The sequence below is a fragment of the Manis pentadactyla genome, chromosome 14 (assembly GCF_030020395.1).
Source record: "Manis pentadactyla isolate mManPen7 chromosome 14, mManPen7.hap1, whole genome shotgun sequence".
NCBI classification, from domain to species: Eukaryota; Metazoa; Chordata; class Mammalia; order Pholidota; family Manidae; genus Manis; species Manis pentadactyla.
In genome coordinates, this window is record NC_080032.1 from 81,703,465 (window position 1) to 81,720,984 (window position 17,520).

The window sequence follows — 17,520 nt, forward strand, 5'->3', positions numbered from 1 at the left end:
CTCCGGGAATGAGCCGAACAGTATAGTGCGGACTGTCACCTTCCCTATTCCTGACCTTCCATGTCTATTAACTCAGCCTAAGATTAAGATTGCATACGTTTTGAGGGCAGTCATTTCATGCTTTCATTTTGTGTCATGCTTTCTTCGACAAAAATCTGTAGTTGTTTGTTATGTATATAGCAAATTTTCACAATTTATACTTAGCATTTGATTTTTTTAATCTAAATAAAATTCTTTGCCTTTTCTCTATTAAATTTCACTTGTCAAAAAGTTAATCTGTGTTAAAGTTGTTTGGATTCTGACTCTCCTGTCCCACTTTAGATTGTTCTGTCTAGGTTCTAGTCTTCCTCACATTTTGATAAAGATGTTATCAAAGCCTTATCTAGTTCTTTGGTAATATAATTGCCTAAGCCTAGTGAGTCTTCCAGAACTTAACCATGAACATTAAGAGTTCTGTTGCCTAATCAGTTATAAGCACATTTATTACTCAGCCAATTTTTCTTCATCTTTCTCTCCCCACTAAAAAGATTTGGAGAGTGGAGCTTGTTAAATACCTTTCAAAGAGTCACATAAATTATTTGTCCTGTAGAAGTAAACAAAATTAATAAAAATAAACAAAAGAAATAAAATTATTAGACAAGACTTGTGCCTCCTGAATCCATACTGATTTTTAGTGATAACCCATCTTTGTCTGTTTGAAAGGCATCTGCTTTATTATTTGTTCTAGAATTTTCCTTGGTCTGGATGGTAAGCACAACAGTATTTTGTAATGCCCGTGTTCTTTTGTAATGTTTGTGTTCTTTCCTCATTTTGAAAGATTGGGCAATTTGTCTCCTGTCTTTCAGCAAAGCTTTCTGGTCTTCATAATTTATCAAAGAGTACTCCTGGCATTCAGTAAAATTCATAGGTGGGCTTGTACTGTGCGAGCTGGTCAGCTGACCAAGTCAGAAGAGCTGCAGAGCATGGGGCTCGCCCTTTTCCAGTCTTCTTAGGCTTCAGTCCCGCAGAGCTGCCATGCCACTTCTGCCCGTCCTTCTAGGCTACGGCAAGAGGCAGCGCTGAAGTGTGGAGTGCGCGCTGGATTGAGAGTCCCCCTCCGTAGGAAAGGACTTGCAGCGACCTCTCAAGGACATTGTACTATAGAAATAAGTAAACGTAAGGTAGTATTCAAGTGATTTTTAAAAAAGCTAAAGTGGAGGTTTCCCTTTATTTTGTCCTATGATATGTTAACTACACCATTTCCTTAACCAACTTACCCCAGCCTTTTGTAAATTTTCTCTTCCAAATATAAAATTCCACATTTTAATTGACTCAATACAAAAATGGGTAAATTAAAATACCTTCTTAAAAGGGAGAAAACAGAAATTTTGCTGGTAATTGTTAGGCTAAACATTCTAAAATGTTACATTTTCCACAGAAGAAAAACTCATACAATCATCGAGTACTCAGATTTTGCAGTACTTGTTAATTTTAGAGTGATACAGGTTAAATGTATTTAAAGTAGAGTCATAATAAAACAAAATATTTATTATTTATGAACTCTGTTTTAATATGTTTTGTGTCCATTCCATCCTGTATTTAAGAAAGATCAAATAGTAAAAAACAATGTATAATGCATGCCCTTCAAGGGCTCTAAAGAACCTCATAAATGTGGACACTACTGCTGTGCATATGGAGGTATTTCTTACCACACGGTGTTTACCGTCTTCTAACCAATAGCAGCATGGCTCCTCTTGGTGAACGAAGGCTCCACAAGGTTGGGTGACTAACTGCAGTGTCATCTTATGAATAAGCAGGACTCCGCTCAGGCCTTTTGTTTTGTTATGCAATTCTCTTTGACATTCAGTCCAGTCACAGCACTCTTTGAAGAGACCTAGTGCCTTTTCTCACGGAGATTGGAAGGTGTTAGAGATCCTCATTTTTATTCCCTGGAAGATACTTATAGAGCCCCCTAGGGAAGAACTATGTTTCTGTTTTCCCTGGAGTGGGACACAGAGACCCTTTGTTATCACGACCGTATTATACCTAGTGGGCCTCCATAATAATGTGCTGATGTAGTCTCCTGTTCTATCCCTTAAGACGGTGCTTGACCTGCCCGAATCGCTACATACATGTTAAAGAGAGGCTGGGGTTGAAGTTGATTAGTTCTTGCAGGATCAGTACAGTCAACAAGTATTGAGCACTTCCTGTGTGCTCTGCCAAATGCTGTGCTGAATACTAGAGAGGTTGGAATAAGGTATGGCTCTTATTCTCAAGGAATATGAAATTTAATAGATGACTACTAAACATACATGACAGTAAATCCACCTCCACAAGAGTTATGGAATTAAATGCCTAACTGTGAGATTCATAATAAGAGCTAGATAAGTTCTAAAAAGTGAAACATAAATGACATTGGAGAAATCAAGAGAAGCTTTGTAGAAGAGGAAAAATACATTAGGTTCTTTCCAGGTAGCGGGGAAAGGAAGGAGCATCGTTTAAGCTTAGGCATTCTCAGCTCGGAGGTAAGGTTGGTTAAGGTGTGTCTGTTGGCTGACGAAGGAGGACACTGCGGAGTAACGGAAAATAACGTAGTTAGGGTGGAGCCAAATTATGGGGTTTAATAAAAGCCAGGAAGAGAAGTTTAGATTGGAGTGGTAGGAAGGAAAAGGCTTGAAAAGGTTTTGAGCCAAGGAATGGCCGTGATTGGAGGTGGGAGAGCAGGGCCCCCGGAACCCCCACCGGAGGCCGAGGCTGCTGTGCGGTCAGCGCCTGGCCCGGTCCCCTGATGGCCGTGGGGACGAGGGGGAGGCGGGTGGGAGAGTGCTGATGACAGGCTTCATTAGTGCACTTACAGTGGGAAAGGGAGAGGACTTAAGGCCGTTTTCCAAGCTTTCTGATTGGGAGAAAGGTTAGTGCCATGGACACAAATAGGGTTGCTAAAAGATTGGCTGTGGGGGAAGAGTTATGCATTTACTTTTGGATATAATTAAATATAACTTATCTATTATAAGACATTTAAGTTGAAATGTTCAGCAGACAGCTGGAAACCTTAGACTGAAGGCTGAATGAAAAGATAGAGGGTGTTACTCATTCTTGTAGAGTATTGCTTAAAGGCAGGGGGAAGGCTGAGCTCTCCTGAGCGTTCAAAGGCAGGTTCAAGGATCTGCATTTACGGATAGTTTCTAATAGATGAACCCAAACTGATCCTGGTATTGTGTTGATTGAGATTAACAGTCAGTTTTTTCCTTGGTGATAAATGCCATTTTAGGAAGTTCGAAAATTCAAAAAGATATCAAGGAAAAAAATAAATTGTTAACAGCACTTTGGTGACTTTCTTCCTAGTCTTTTTTTTATGCATACAAATGGATAGGAAATTTATACATATATGTATGTGTATGTGTCTGACACATACACGTACATATGACCATGCACTACATACGCTTACGCAGCTTGTGTTTGTCATTTAACATTGTATCACGGTGATTTTCCCATGTCATGAATTACTGCTTAAAAATACTATTCTTAAAGAACTGCACTTTTTTCTTCATCTGGAATTATCATTATTTAATCACAGCTCTATTGTATGTTTAGATTGTTTCCACAAATTTTTGCTCTTATTAATATTACAAAAGCTTCTGTGAAATATATAGTCTTCAGCTGTCACTTCAATATGAGCTTTCTGAAAGCAAAGACTTCTGTATCCCTAGCACTTAGAAGAGTATCTGGACAAAGTAGGTTGCTTAGTTAAAAAGCAATTATTGACAGAGTGAAAGAAGACCATTATGTACTCAGTTCCTCTTACTTCCTTGATTGTGATTCCATGTATACTAAGGACACCTTCTGATCATGACTTGGCTGTCCACCTAAGTCTGGCTGTCATGAAACTAAGTGGCCGTGTACAGCTATCAGCAGGCATTCATGCTTCTGTCACAGGTATATTTGTCATGCTGTATTAATGTATTGGTATTCTGATTTCTCTGGAAGCCTGAGTAATTTTTGTTTGCTTCTAAAAGATGGAGCTACTATATTGATGCTAATAAAAATCAAGTTTCTAAACCTGTAAGGCTGCAGAGTGGGCCTGGGTTGTGGCAAATGACCAAGGTAATGAATGCCACTCTGTCAGCAGCCCTCTGAAGAAGACAGTCTGCTGCCTTTTTACACTCTAGAAACTCGTGGCAGTACCATGCTTCCAGCTTGAATCCCTGTGGTGCCCTCCAAAGACAGATGTTTGACTCTTTTCAAATAATATCTTAACAGAGTTGAGATACAAAGACATTGTATCTGGAAACTTCCTCCTTAAAAATACATCTCGTTGGCCAACAGACACATGAAAAGATGCTCCACATCGCTTGTCATCAGAGAAATGCAAATTAAAACCACAATGAGATATCATCTCACACCAGTAAGGATGGCTACCATCCAAAAGACAAACAACAACAAATGTTGGCGAGGTTGTGGAGAAAGGGGAACCCTCCTACACTAATGTAAATTAGTTCAACCATTGTGGAAAGCAGTATGGAGGTTCCTCAAAATACTCAAAATAGAAATACCATTTGACCCAGGAATTCCACTTCTAGGAATTTACCCCAAGAATGCAGCACTCCAGTTTGAAAAAGACAGATGCACCCCTATGTTTATCGCTGCACTATTTACAATAGCCAAGATATGGAAGCAACCTAAATGTCCATCAGTAGATGAACGGATAAAGAAGATATGGTACATATACACAATGGAATAATATTACTCAGCCATAAGAAAAAAACATCCTACCATTTGCAACAACATGGATGGAGCTAGAGGGTATTATGCTCAGTGAAATAAGCCAGGCGGAGAAGGACAAGTACCAAATGATTTCACTCATATGTGGAGTATAAGAACAAAAGAAAACTGAAGGAACAAAACAGCAGCAGAAGCACAGAACCCAAGAATGGACTAACAGTTACCAAAGGGAAAGGGACTGGGGAGGATGGGTGGGAAGGGAGGGGTAAGGGCGGGAAAAAAGAAAGGGGGTATTATGATTAGCATGTATAGTGTGGGGGGGGGCACAGGGAGGGCTGTGCAACACAGAGAAGACAAGTAGTGATTTTACAGCATCTTACTATGTTGATGGACAGTGACTGTGAAGGGGTATGTGGGGGGACTTGGTGAAGGGGGGGTCCTAGTAAACATAATGTCCTTCATGTAATTGTAGATTAATGATACCAAAATAAAACTAATAAAAAAAAATACATCTCTTTACCACCCAGAACTTAGTTTCCAAGAGGAGTGAAGGTGTGCAGAAGTTTATGACAGTGGTCTTGTCCTAAAGACATTTAAAGTAAATGTGCTATGCTTGTATTTTCTTTTGGAGAGCATTATATGTACAATCTTATTTACCAACAGTAATTAAAGCACATTATAAAGAATTTTCAGATCTAGTTCATAGATACATTGTACCTAGGACACCTTTAGTAGAAAATTAGAGAATTTCTGATTTTATTAGGGAAGGACTAGTGGAAAAACTTAATTGAGAGATCTGATTTGAAACAGATTTTTTTTTTTTTATTTTGCTGGAGACTTCTAATGAACTCTACCTAATCAAATAAGACACTCAGTTAGTCTACATGACACTAAAAGCTCTAGAAATGTTTCTTTATGTTCCATCTACATCTTTTCTGTTGTCCGCGATTGCTTACATCATGGTTTGCCCCCAAGGGAACCACAATAAAGCTGTGCTTGTTTATACAACACACAGAACAATTGTTCACTTAGTTCCTAAAGGGTTCTGTTTGGTTATGGGTTTTTGATCCCAGTTCTTTAGAGTTTGGTTTAGACAGGTCAGCTAATGAAGACTTAGATATGTAAGTATCTTTTAACTCTAGGATCTCTCTCCTGCTCTGAACTCAGTTTTGGGGGCAATATTCTCTTAGTATTGGTTCTGTGTTGTAAAAAGTTTCCCAATTTGTGTTATATGAAACACCAGTCCTAGAAGAATCCTGTGTAACTCACCATGTTAAAAGATTCCAGAGTCAAAGAGTTTGGGAAATTCTGTTCCTTCCTTAGGAGATTTACATGTTTAACTCATTATTCCCCAAATTTATTTCACTCCTAGAATTCATTTTTCCTCAGATGTCTAAGAAAATATGTTCTGTAGATGATACTTTTTATTATTGCTCTTTTTCCTGCTTGTGAATTAGTTTGGCTCAATTTTTAAGTATCAGAATTTTGTTTCTGTTGCGAGTTTTAGTTTTTCTTATGTTCCTTATCCTAAAATAGTTACTTTTCTAGTCTGACATAGCTACACTGTTTCAATGATGAATTCAGTATGTAGACTTGCCCACACTCATCCAAAAGGAGATGTTAAATTTTTTTTTAATTGAACTGTGTCACATAATAAGAGTATAAAATATATCTGTACAGTGTAAGGAAAATAACGAACAGACATCAAAGTGTCTTATACAGAGGTTAAGAAAAAACTTTACCAATATCTGAGAAATTACCAGTTAATCAGAAGTTAACAGTATGAATGTCATGTTAACATCAGTGATGGGTTGAAATGATAATAATAGTGTGTTCAAATTGATCACTTACCATGTATCAGACACTGTTCTAAATGTATTACATGTATTAACTCACAAGAATCCCTTGCATCAATGAGAAAACCAAAGCTCAGACAGATGAATGTTTTATGTATAAAAAAGTAACACTGCCAGCAAGAGTGGAATCAGGGGGTCAAGGTCTGACAGTCTAGTTGCAGAATCTTAGAAGGAGATGCATAAGATATTTATCAACTTGGTATCTGAAGAAGCAGTGATTCATTTTTAATTTTAAGAGAAGAATTTACCTAAACTCTGTTTTGTTTTTTAATGTAATGGTGAAAGAAAGGGAAACACCTCTTGAGTTTGGTAGGGGGGATCGAGGACTTTCAAGTTAAGGCCAGAGCTTGGAGCTGGCATTGCTTGGGGTGTCAGGCATCCGTGATGAGCAGCTTTGCATCTTTGTGAGTAGATGATGGCCTGCAAGAATTCAGCAAATTAATAGCCCTTAGTTCAATCCCCCCTATGCCATATTCAGATATTTGGAGAGTGGTTGGTAGAGAATGGTTTTAAAAATACCTCAGGGCTCCATCAGATGTTTGAGCTCGGCTAGTGAACTATCCAGCAGAGACCTCCTAAAGGACTGCAGTGTAGGAGCTCTTATACAGCTGTTTGATAAGTAGCTAAACATACTTGAAAAGTGTTCACTTATAAAGGTAGGTTAAGAGAAATTTCCTCCTCATAACCTTTATTTGAGATTGAAAACATTCTCATTGGTCCACAAAGCAGTTCCCTTTAGGTTGCTATTACTGCTTTGGCTGTTGGCAATTTTCAGATGTAGTTTTCACTCAGCTGTGGTTTCTTTATTCATTTAGCTGTGTGAGTTAAGGTCAATGCATGTACTCTAAAAATTATAGGGCTAAATGACTAAGCAGAAAAAATGAAACAAGTTACAGCTTCTTGCCCATTCTGTTTTGAATAGAATTAGCAGAGTTGGGGTGACCATGTATAGGAAAGGTAGTCCTGAGGTGACCCACTGTAGGATATTACGCTGATGACTCAGCTAGGGTGTGGAACTTCATGGAAAAGTTTTAAAACATTGCTATGGGATTTAAAGATTATGCTTTTTCCTCTATTGCTTCCCCCTAAGGAAGGAGCATGAAGGTGCCTCTCTTCCCTCCCTTGTATGGTCATAATAAAGGGTTGCAAATTAATTAGCTGCATTCAAGACATCACACAGATTGAATTCCATATTTGTCTTGGAGGGAAGTACTTCTGTTTGGGGTGATTGAATCCTGCTTTGTGAGACTGGGTGCAGCTTCCTTGTATTCAAGGCCAGGATCATCTTGTCAGCAGCCAAATGCCGTATGAGATGTAAGTCACTTAAAAATGTGGTTTGTTTTAAATGTTTGTACCCCCTTTCACCCCCCACCCAACCCTCCTGCCCCACAGTGCTTCAGAGAAATACTGCACCTGCTTGCTGCTTGGCAGTAGGATTTATTGTAGGCATTGTTTTCTCTGTGGGTTGGGGACAGAAAGTTGCTCTTTAACCTTTTCCCAAGGCTTTGATAAGTACTGAAAACTCTGGCAGTTGAATGTGGACCATAAAAGAAACACATAAATAAATATTGGGAAAACAAATAATGCACACAGAAATCTGAAAAGCATTATTTTCTAAATTAGCTCTATGATTTGAGTTAAAGGTGGCCTTGATGTGTCAGAAAGAAACTTTACTGACTTTTTTTGAACCTTATGACCTTTATTCTATGTTGACAAAGCCATTTGTGTTTGACTTTTTTTGTAAACAAGGGCGGGGATTTTATACTTTGCTGATTCCCGTGGGGTGGTTATGACCTGTTTCAAGAACAGATCCAGTATTAGAGGTAGAATGGCAGAGGCCCTGAACTAGTTGCCTAATGCTGGAGCTTAATGCTGGCACCATTTCTAAGTGTGTGACCTTAAGTGGCTCTTGTCAACTTGCTGAGCTTAGCTTTTTCACGTTTAAAAGAGAGGTAATACCTGCTCACTTACTTCAGTGGTTTGGAGAGGCAGTGCTGTATAGTGTCAAAGAGTTCTGGGCTACTGAGTTTGATAGGCTTGTTTTTGGTTGTATAACATCAGATAAGATCCGTATCTTCTCTTGAGCCCCATTTTTTCCTACTACAAAATGGCAGAACTTTAAGCATTATTTCTTAGGATTATGTAAGTATCAAAATCAAATGAGGTAAACTTCTAGGAATTTACCTGAAGAAAACAAAATCCCTGATTCAAAAAGATATTTGTACCCCTATGTTATAGCCACTTTACCTTCAGTAGCCAAGATATGGAAGCAACCAAAGAGTCCATTGATAGATGAATGGATAGAGTAGTTGTGGTACGTATACGCAATGGAATATTCAGTCATAAAAAGAAAGAAATCCTGCCATTTGCAACAACAGATGGACCTAGAGGGTATTATGCTCAGTGAAAAAGGCAGGAGGAGAAAGGCAAATACCATATGACTTCACTTATTTGTGGAATAAAAAAACAAAACTCAACTAAATGAACCAAACAGCAGTTGGCTCAGAGACACTGAGAAGTGATTTCCTGGGTGGGTGAGTGGGTGGAGAGGGTGAGGGGTGTAAAGGGGCACAAAATTTTCAGTCATAATATAAGTTGCTTGCGGGGATGGTAGGACAGCTTGGAGAACATAGCTAGTATTTCTGTAACATTATTAAAAAAATCTTCAGGTAAATGGGATCTTCGCAACTCCTGAAGTATGTAGATAACTATATATAGATGATTTATTTCACTTCTAAAGATGTACAAGCCACCAAATTATCCCAGTTTCACTTAATACAAGCTGTAGGATGTGAAGTGATGTTTTATGATTTACAATGTTTCCTATTAGAAAAAGAGTTCTAAGGCTTGTGTGTGGAGACTGTACATACACTGCTTAAAATTCTAATAATTACCTTTAAAAAGTATAAACAGCATAATAGGACTGGGAGGAACCTCAGAGAGTTAAATAATATTAATTTCTTATTTTAGTGAAACTGCCTTAAAATGAACTCACAGGTAAGCTTTCTACTCATTTTCAAAGAAAACACCCTTCCCAGGTAATGCTTCCTGACATGTACATTTGGTCAAGAAGTTTCTGAGATGTCTTGCCTTGCATTATCTAATAATGATTCCAAAATTAAGTAATAGTAGAGTTTGCACGTGATTTACATTTTTTTTAAAAAAAGGTTCCATCCCAATTCATCCCAACTAATATTCCGAGCTAAGTTTAGCATTATTTATTTATTTATTTTTACTGCTTGGAAGGAGATAACAGTGCTCATCCTGTTTGTCCAACTCAAAAAAATTCTTTTTTCCTTTTAAATAAATCTAGTGCTGGTAAAAATTTCTGACTCAGTAAAGTTGGAAGGAGCTACCTTGATCCACAAATAGATGAGCCCACATACTAGGTCTTCTGAGTGAACTAGTAAATTTCCATGTTGTCAGGAAACTAGGTGGAGTTTTTATGTATCCAAGTTCTGTGGCAGAGGGACTTTTTAGGTTGAATATAGGGGAGTAGGCTCAGGTTCTGGTCCTGAATCGCCCTCAAGCCACAAGGTATTTGGGGATTTCCCGCTGGGTTAACCTAGTGCTGGCCACAGTCGGCACATCATCTGGAGGGACTGCTGCAGGGACAATGAGAGGTGCTTGCTTGTAGGATCTCTGCCTTTTAATTAGGATGTTGTAAGTTTGGCTCAGTCTTTATTTATAAACCAGGTTGAGATCATGACTGTTTTTCTTCACATTGGCTTCTAAGAGCTGTCATTACATTTTGATTTCCACCAGGCATTCAGTTAAGCTAGAGCTGAACTACCCAACTTACTAGTTTTACTGGGGATTGCCACCCACACTTGAGTTTTCCCTGTTCTGAAGCTGTGCTTGTATCAGAAAGGCTTGCTTCTCAAAGGCACTGATTGTCTTTCTGGGTTAGTCTGCTTTCTTCAACAGTATTCTAGGGTCTTAGGGTACTTGTGGCGTCTCTCTCACTCTCTGGGTCTCTTTCTGCTAGCAGAGCATCTCGTGTGTAACGTGCTAATGAGGCCACTAAGATCAGCCTTACCTGAAACCAGTGGAACTATTAGTTTAGCTGGTTTCTTCTTTCTATCTTTGGTCATCTGGACACCCTAACTATCTTTCAAACACCACCTAATAGGTTTGTTGAATATCTTACTTTGTTTTATTCAATAACAGACACTATGAGTTTGGATGTACCTTTTTAAAAGGGAACTTGCAAAACCTTAACCTTCAATTTGGATATTGGTCCCCCAAGTGGCAGAAATACCTTGGCAAAGAACTGAAATCAAAATGTTAATTTTAAGCCTCTGACTGAGGTTCGTTAATTCAAACCATTTTTTCCTTTTTTCAAAAAGATGACACCTAATCAAAATCCCAACAATATTTTTAATTGAATTTCACAAGCAGATTCTAAAATTCATGTGGAAGAGTGTAAAAAATTATGGGTAGAAACAAAGGAAAAGGGGGAGAGGCTTTTCCAACCAGATGTCAAAATACATGTTACAGCTCTGAAAATAAAATAGTTTGGTTTAGGTGTAACAATAGATAAATAACTAGATTTGAAAGAGATGAGGAAAATAACATTTATGTATGGGCCTTGATGCTTTCAGGCGCAAAGTACTCTTGGTACAGGGAGGCGACCCCACTGGACAACGAAGGGCAGGAGAGAGACAGTGGAGCTGCCCAGGCCGGGAGCGTGGGCTCTGGCACGGCAGGGCGCGCTGCGCTTACCAGTGTGTCTTTGGGGTGGCGGCCTGCCTTCGTCCTCCATAAGACTGGGAAACATCTCCTTCACAGGACCGTGAAGACGAAAGAATGCCACACGTGTGAAACACTGAACACAGAAACACACGAGTGTTTGATAAAAGTTACCTATGGTTTTAGTTTCATTAACAAAGACCTTTAAAAGCACTGGGAAGTGTTTCTGTTTTATAATTTCTCGAATAAGTACTAGACATGAAGATTTCAGAAAGGCAACTTTATTTTCAAATCAGTTTCACTGGAGGGAGACGAGCAATTCTTCTCTTAGCAAAATGGCTGAAAAGTCAAGCACTTGGGTTGATGCATGAAGAGTATCAAAGAAAATCAGTACTGACTTCAGTTACCTTTTCTTATTTACAGTGAGAATTTGAGCAATTTAATTGTTACAGTGAAGTTCTTAATTCTTACAGAATTAAAAAAAAGAAATGGGTTTGAATTTCAGTAGGAGATTTAGGTTAGATGTAAGAACTTTCCTATTGTAAGGCTGCCGAGCAGATAAGAGGGACGCCTTTGTCACCACTAGGAAACCTTTCTGGCCTTCTGAGGTTATTTCAGGGCTCCTGGGAACCCGTCTAGAAGCAGCTTTAACCTGGACTTCAGTCCTAACGATGGCGTCGTCGCTGGGGTTCTGAGTGCCACTCTGTGTTGGTTAATCCTCCTGCTCATACAGTGGAGCATTCTGATATGCTCCCCCTGTTTGGATAAGTAAATGAGGACAGTACAGTATAAACAATATCTATTTTAAATAATCTGTAAAATAATTGCTGTGGTTCCCAAAAGAGATCATAAAACTCTTTAAACAGTTTATAGAGCTGTTTGGACAAGAAGGCAAGTTGAGTGGGAGGAAGGTTAACAGTTGTGTTTCTGATACGATGAATGAGTTGATTATTTTGTTTCTTTAAAATCAGGAATTACATAGTTATTTAAGATTTATCAAGAATAAGTAAGGTGATCATGTAAGAAAAGAGCAGTAATTCTCTTGAGTTGTCTTTAGGAAGTTAACAGATTTATTTTTGGCTTCAGCTTTGTTTAACTAATTGAGTCTGGTCATAAAGGGTAGGGGTGTTGTTAGAACAATAGAACAATAGCCCTAGACTCAGACAGTGTTCAAATCCCAGGTCTGCCACTTACTAGTTGAGAGGCCTCTGGCAAGCAGCTAACCTCTTTGGGCCTCGCTTTCTCCTTTGTAAAGTGGAGAAATAGTCCCTACCTCATACAGCTGTTGTGAGCATTAAGTGAGGTAACCCACACAGGACTGTCTGGCACAGAGAAGGTGCTGTGCGTGGTAGCAATGCTGATGACAGTGATGGTCCTGAGGATGATGAGGGCGCTTCCTTCTTCCCAGGGAATCATTATTTAAGCTGGGAAGTTATTTAAGCTAAAGAGTAAATAGGCATTACTTAAAAAAAGAAATTACATATGCTAGTCCAAGCAAATAGGGTCCAAAAAGCTAACAGTATTCAGATGTCACATCTGAATAACAGAAACTCTTACTTAGTGTGGAAAATTCTCTTTCTTCTTACATTCTCAACCTTTGAGTTGTATGTCAGTAGTTTTGATTTGATCTTACTGATTTAAAGGAAAGTGCCCTACTTTTAATGTAATAACTATAGTTCCTGTATGAACTACAGCATAGTATGATTTTTTCTTATGTTGTATAAATTGATATTATTTAAATTATTGGCATTATGGTACGATTTAAACTATTTACAATAGCTAAAAATGGGCTGTGATAATTATATTGTTCAAATACAGTCTGAATCTCTTGAAGAATGAATTTTTCAATACAGAAGTGGGCACAGAACTTAGCTTATGAAGTAAGAAATAATTACTTAAAATATATGAAAATATGCATAACTCATTTTAGTCAAAGAAATGCATAAGCAAAATTAAGATGTTCTTAAACCTCTCAGGTTGGCAGAAATGGAAAAGATGGCCAGTGCTCAGTGTTGGTTCTCATGTAACTGTGGGTGGTCAGTCGGCACTCTCTCTCTGGAAAGCAGTTTTGCAGTATATAAAAATTTTAAATGTGAATAGTCTTTGACTCTGCAATTGCATGTGTGCAAGGATATAATAAGAAAATAGGAGAAAGAGTGCACAGTCTGTGATCTAATATGTTCACTGCAGCATTGCCAAACATTCCCCTAAAAAATGGAAGCCATCTGAACATCCGTTAGTGGACACTGGTTTGAAATTGTGGCCCTGTAGAAAATGGAGTGTGCCAGGGCACTTAGTTTCAGAGGGACCTAAGTTCAAATCCTGGTTCCACCGTGGTTAGCTATATGATACTGGGCAAGTTACTTATCCGGCTAAGTCACTTCGCTCTTGTCTAAATAGGAATAGTAATGCCACACTTTTTAGGGTTTGTATAAGGATTAAGTGCGATGATACATGTAAAGCACAATGTCTAGCACAAAACAATTCACTAGTATATTAGAAAATATTATTATCTTGTGCTCCTTAGGGAAGATATAGTGGATCTATATGAAACCCATGTAATATCAAAGGATGTCTACAAAATAGGGAGAAGGAAATTATAGTTTACATGAGTCCATTTATATGAAAACCTTATGTGTGTATGTGCTTATATATATTCATTAAGGTTATAATTAATTCACACTTAAATAAGCACTCAGCTGAGTCTCAGGTGCTATTCCAGGTGCTTTACCATATTTCAGTCAACAATGCTCTTAAAATTGGTGAATGTTTTAAGTGTTTGAAACAATACCCACACTTTGTAAAGTACTTAATAAATGCTAGTTATGAATTCTCACACGCTGTCATTATCTCTGTTTTGTAGATAAGGACTCTGACCCCCTGAGAGTTCGTAAGTGGCAGAGCCAGAATCTAAATCCAGGCAGTCTAACCCCAGTGTATCACCCACAGTTAAAACTGGATTTTATGGGAGGTAGGATTGTGAGGTCACTTTCACTTTGCAATTTATATGCTTCTGGATATTTTCACATTTTTATACGAAACGTATTTTACTTTCATAAATAGAAAAAGACATTCCCAGTTTGGAAAGAAAACAAATGCATTTTTATATTTTAGAAACTTTATCTCATTAGTTGCAAAATGCCTGTGGCAAATCCTGGAGCTCTGAATGTGTGCGCACTGCGTTTGCCCTCGTGCTCAGGCATTCTGGACAGGGCGTGCCCGTGATCCACACCGGGTGTAAGGTTTGGAGAACCTCACTGTGGGCGTATTTTTTTAAAAGGAAATAATTATAGATAGAGTTTGAGTTAAATTTACATCACTTAATGGTTAAATTTACATCACTCATTACACTTCTGTAATTGAAATCCTACTAGCCTTCAAGAAGTCTTTAGTTGTCACATGTTGGTTTTCAAGAAGTTTGGAGTAAAAATATCATTCTTCAGTCATCTGAAAAGCAGGCGGAAACCAGTTATTTGATCCACAGATGCGAACTCATAAGGGTAGGATGCAGTGACTTAGTGTTTGACGTGGACATCAGTGATGGAGCTGCTAGATACCAGGTAGGCCAGGACGTGGCCTGGCTGCCAGTGTGCTGAGCGCAGCTTCTCTGCAGGGGCGGCTCGGTGTCCCAGAGCTGCCGCTGCGCTGTGGCTCTCCGGCTGGCCTGGGAGTTCCACCCGGCCACCAGGTGACTGACCTGCTCTCTTCCGAGCTTTTCCAGCAGAGAGCCGAGTGACTGTGCACTTCATTTCTGTGAAATGAGGGAGATGGATCAGGTCTATAGTTGCCGTTTGCAGGTTCTATGATTCTAAGCGTCGTATCTGTTGGTGACCTAAATTTGTGACCTTTGACCTTTAATGGAGTCCAAAAAAGTGCTGAACACAATGGAATTCATAAGCTGATTGATGGGAGGCTTAACCAGTACACTTCCTTGTATTACATGATATCCTTGATGACAGCAAACTATACGATTTACTTTTTATTCCATTTTAGGCCTTTTTTTCTTTCTTATATTTGTTTTCCAAATAAAACAATTGTGTTCTTAAGATTGCAAGTCAATAAAATGGTATGGCCCTGTTTAATATTTAGATACTAAGCTGTCTGGGTATTAATTATAAAGGTCACTAGCACTAAAAAACTTTTTCTGCCTAAAGTTTTTTGTACTCTGGTGTCTCAGTGAGGTGGATACCTTCTGGATTCTGTCATGGTTGCAGAAGTCATGTGATCTGTGTGTTCAACAGTGTCACATGGTGTGTCTGCTTTTAGCTGGGGGCAGTGTGTGCTGGTCACTTGTGATGGCCACAAAGTCTCCTGAGAGAGTTTAAATGACTTAAAATAACTCAAAGTAACTCAGAGCTACTTATAGCTTAAAATTGTAAGCTTGGTGATATCATATTTTAATTTTAGTCTAATCCAATTTTTTGCCCTGAAAAAGGACTGCTGCTTCTGACTCTTATGTTGTTAGGTTAGTCTGATCTCTTTCAAAAAGTGGTTGTCATTTGAAAAGAAGTGGCCAACAAAATAACAGTAATTTAAAAATTATTAATTAAGAAATGGGTACAATGGAGGAATTCATATGAGTCTCTCCTGAGACTCCATTCGGTGATACAGAAGCTTTGAATATTTTGAATTAGTGGGAAAATTAAATATAAGTTTATATTTTTAGTTAAAGTCATGTTTGGGAAATTTATATTTTACGCCCTCAGTTAAACGCAACAGTTTTCAAGTTTCATTTCATTTTTTTGTGTGAATGTTAGTCCGTTTCTCTCTCTCTCTCTCTCTCTCTTTCATTCGTATTGGATATTTGCTTTTAAGTGAAAGGCAAGAGTTCAAAGATGATGAGACTTTTTATAGTTGGGCCACTAGTGATTCATATGTTTGGGCTGCTTCCCAAGGCTTGCTCCTCCCCTTTCCTTTACCTCATGTCACACCACCTCTCACCACCCAGTTCTCCGGCCTTGTCCTACCATTGGCTGTTCTCTGGTCAAAGGTCACCATACCAGACCTTTTAGCACAGAATAGGCATTTTTGGTTATATTGGTGTTTTGACTCAGGCATTATCTCCTTTAAAACAGGCAAAGAAGGAATAAGAGAGAGAGAGGAATCTCCTTTAAATTTAGAGCATTGATTTTGTTTCATAGATTTTGGAGGAGTAGTTCCCTTACTTTAAGTAAGACGAGAAGTTAATTTAGGTAGGATTCGTGCTGCCCTGCTTTTTGACTTTGAGATGGGCTTTTTGAGCCATCACTTAGAAGAGCTATTTGAGAAGACAGTGACAGTTTGAGCCCTTGTAAATATGCAGGTATGAGACACTAAAAAGCTTTTCCTAAAAAGAAGTGTAAGATATGACTGAAAACTTTTCAGAATTCCCATTAGTCCTTTGGTTTGTCTTTAGTTTTATTCTATGACTTCAAATTCTTTTTGCTGTTCTTCATAATCTTCTGCTACCCCAAAAGTAAGACTTTGGTCCCCAGGAAAAAGATCCAAGTACAGTTGGTACCTGGAAAACCATCTCCGTGGGCTGAAAACTGCAAGTTGATTCCCTTTTACTGCTTCTGTGGCCACCATTGGACAATTACTCTTAAGTACTTTTTCTCATTATAAAATGACTGTTTCCCTTAATAGAAAAATGGGAACATTAAAAAAATGATAAAGGACAAAATTTAAATCATCCATAATTTCACACCATAATTTACAACCCCCCCTCCCTGTGCACAGTGTTGTGTTCATTTTGTATCCTGTTTACTTAACATTATTTCACATGTTGTTAAATTTGTTTGGAAAATTCTCTTCAGCATTATTTCTGTAGTATTTTATGCTATTTTCATTCCATCACCATTTCACCTAAACATTTTTTGTGTTTGCTATTTTAAATAAGGCTTTGATTAAAAAGACTCCATAAATCTTTGCTGCAATTTTGATTATTTTCTTATCTTAGATTCCTAAAGGTGAAATTGTTATGTCAAAAGATTTTTAAAAACCTTCAAGGTTCTTGGTAGAAATTACCACAGCCCCTGCCAGTCCCAAACGTCCCTTCCAGCTGCATAAGCACAGGGGTAACAGAATCAACATGGGACACAGGTCATTCACAATCTCAGTCCCCCTCACACAAAAACTTACTAGCAACTGTCTGCAGATAAGACGTCGTTGTAAGAGCCCAGAACCCAGGCCTCAGGCTGAAGCAACCCCCTGTGCTGCAGAGGCTGAGCAGGACCACATGGAAGGTTAAGAGGAGTGGCTGCACTCTGACCACAACACCCCGCCCTCAGGG

At 38.5% G+C, this 17,520-nt stretch overlaps 1 protein-coding gene across 4 annotated transcripts in view; it reads left to right on the plus strand.

The window, feature by feature from the left end:
- The window catches only part of STK38L (serine/threonine kinase 38 like), a 67,962-nt gene that overhangs the window by 11,092 nt on the left and 39,350 nt on the right, over window positions 1-17,520 (plus strand). The window contains exon 3 of one of the 4 annotated variants that reach the window (XM_036889372.2): window positions 14,113-14,220. The exons of the other annotated variants lie outside the window; for them this stretch is intronic. Coding sequence (XP_036745267.1) covers window positions 14,214-14,220 — 7 coding nt within the window. The 5' untranslated portion in view covers window positions 14,113-14,213. The remainder of the gene's footprint in view (window positions 1-14,112; window positions 14,221-17,520) is intronic. 4 annotated transcript variants of the gene reach the window in all.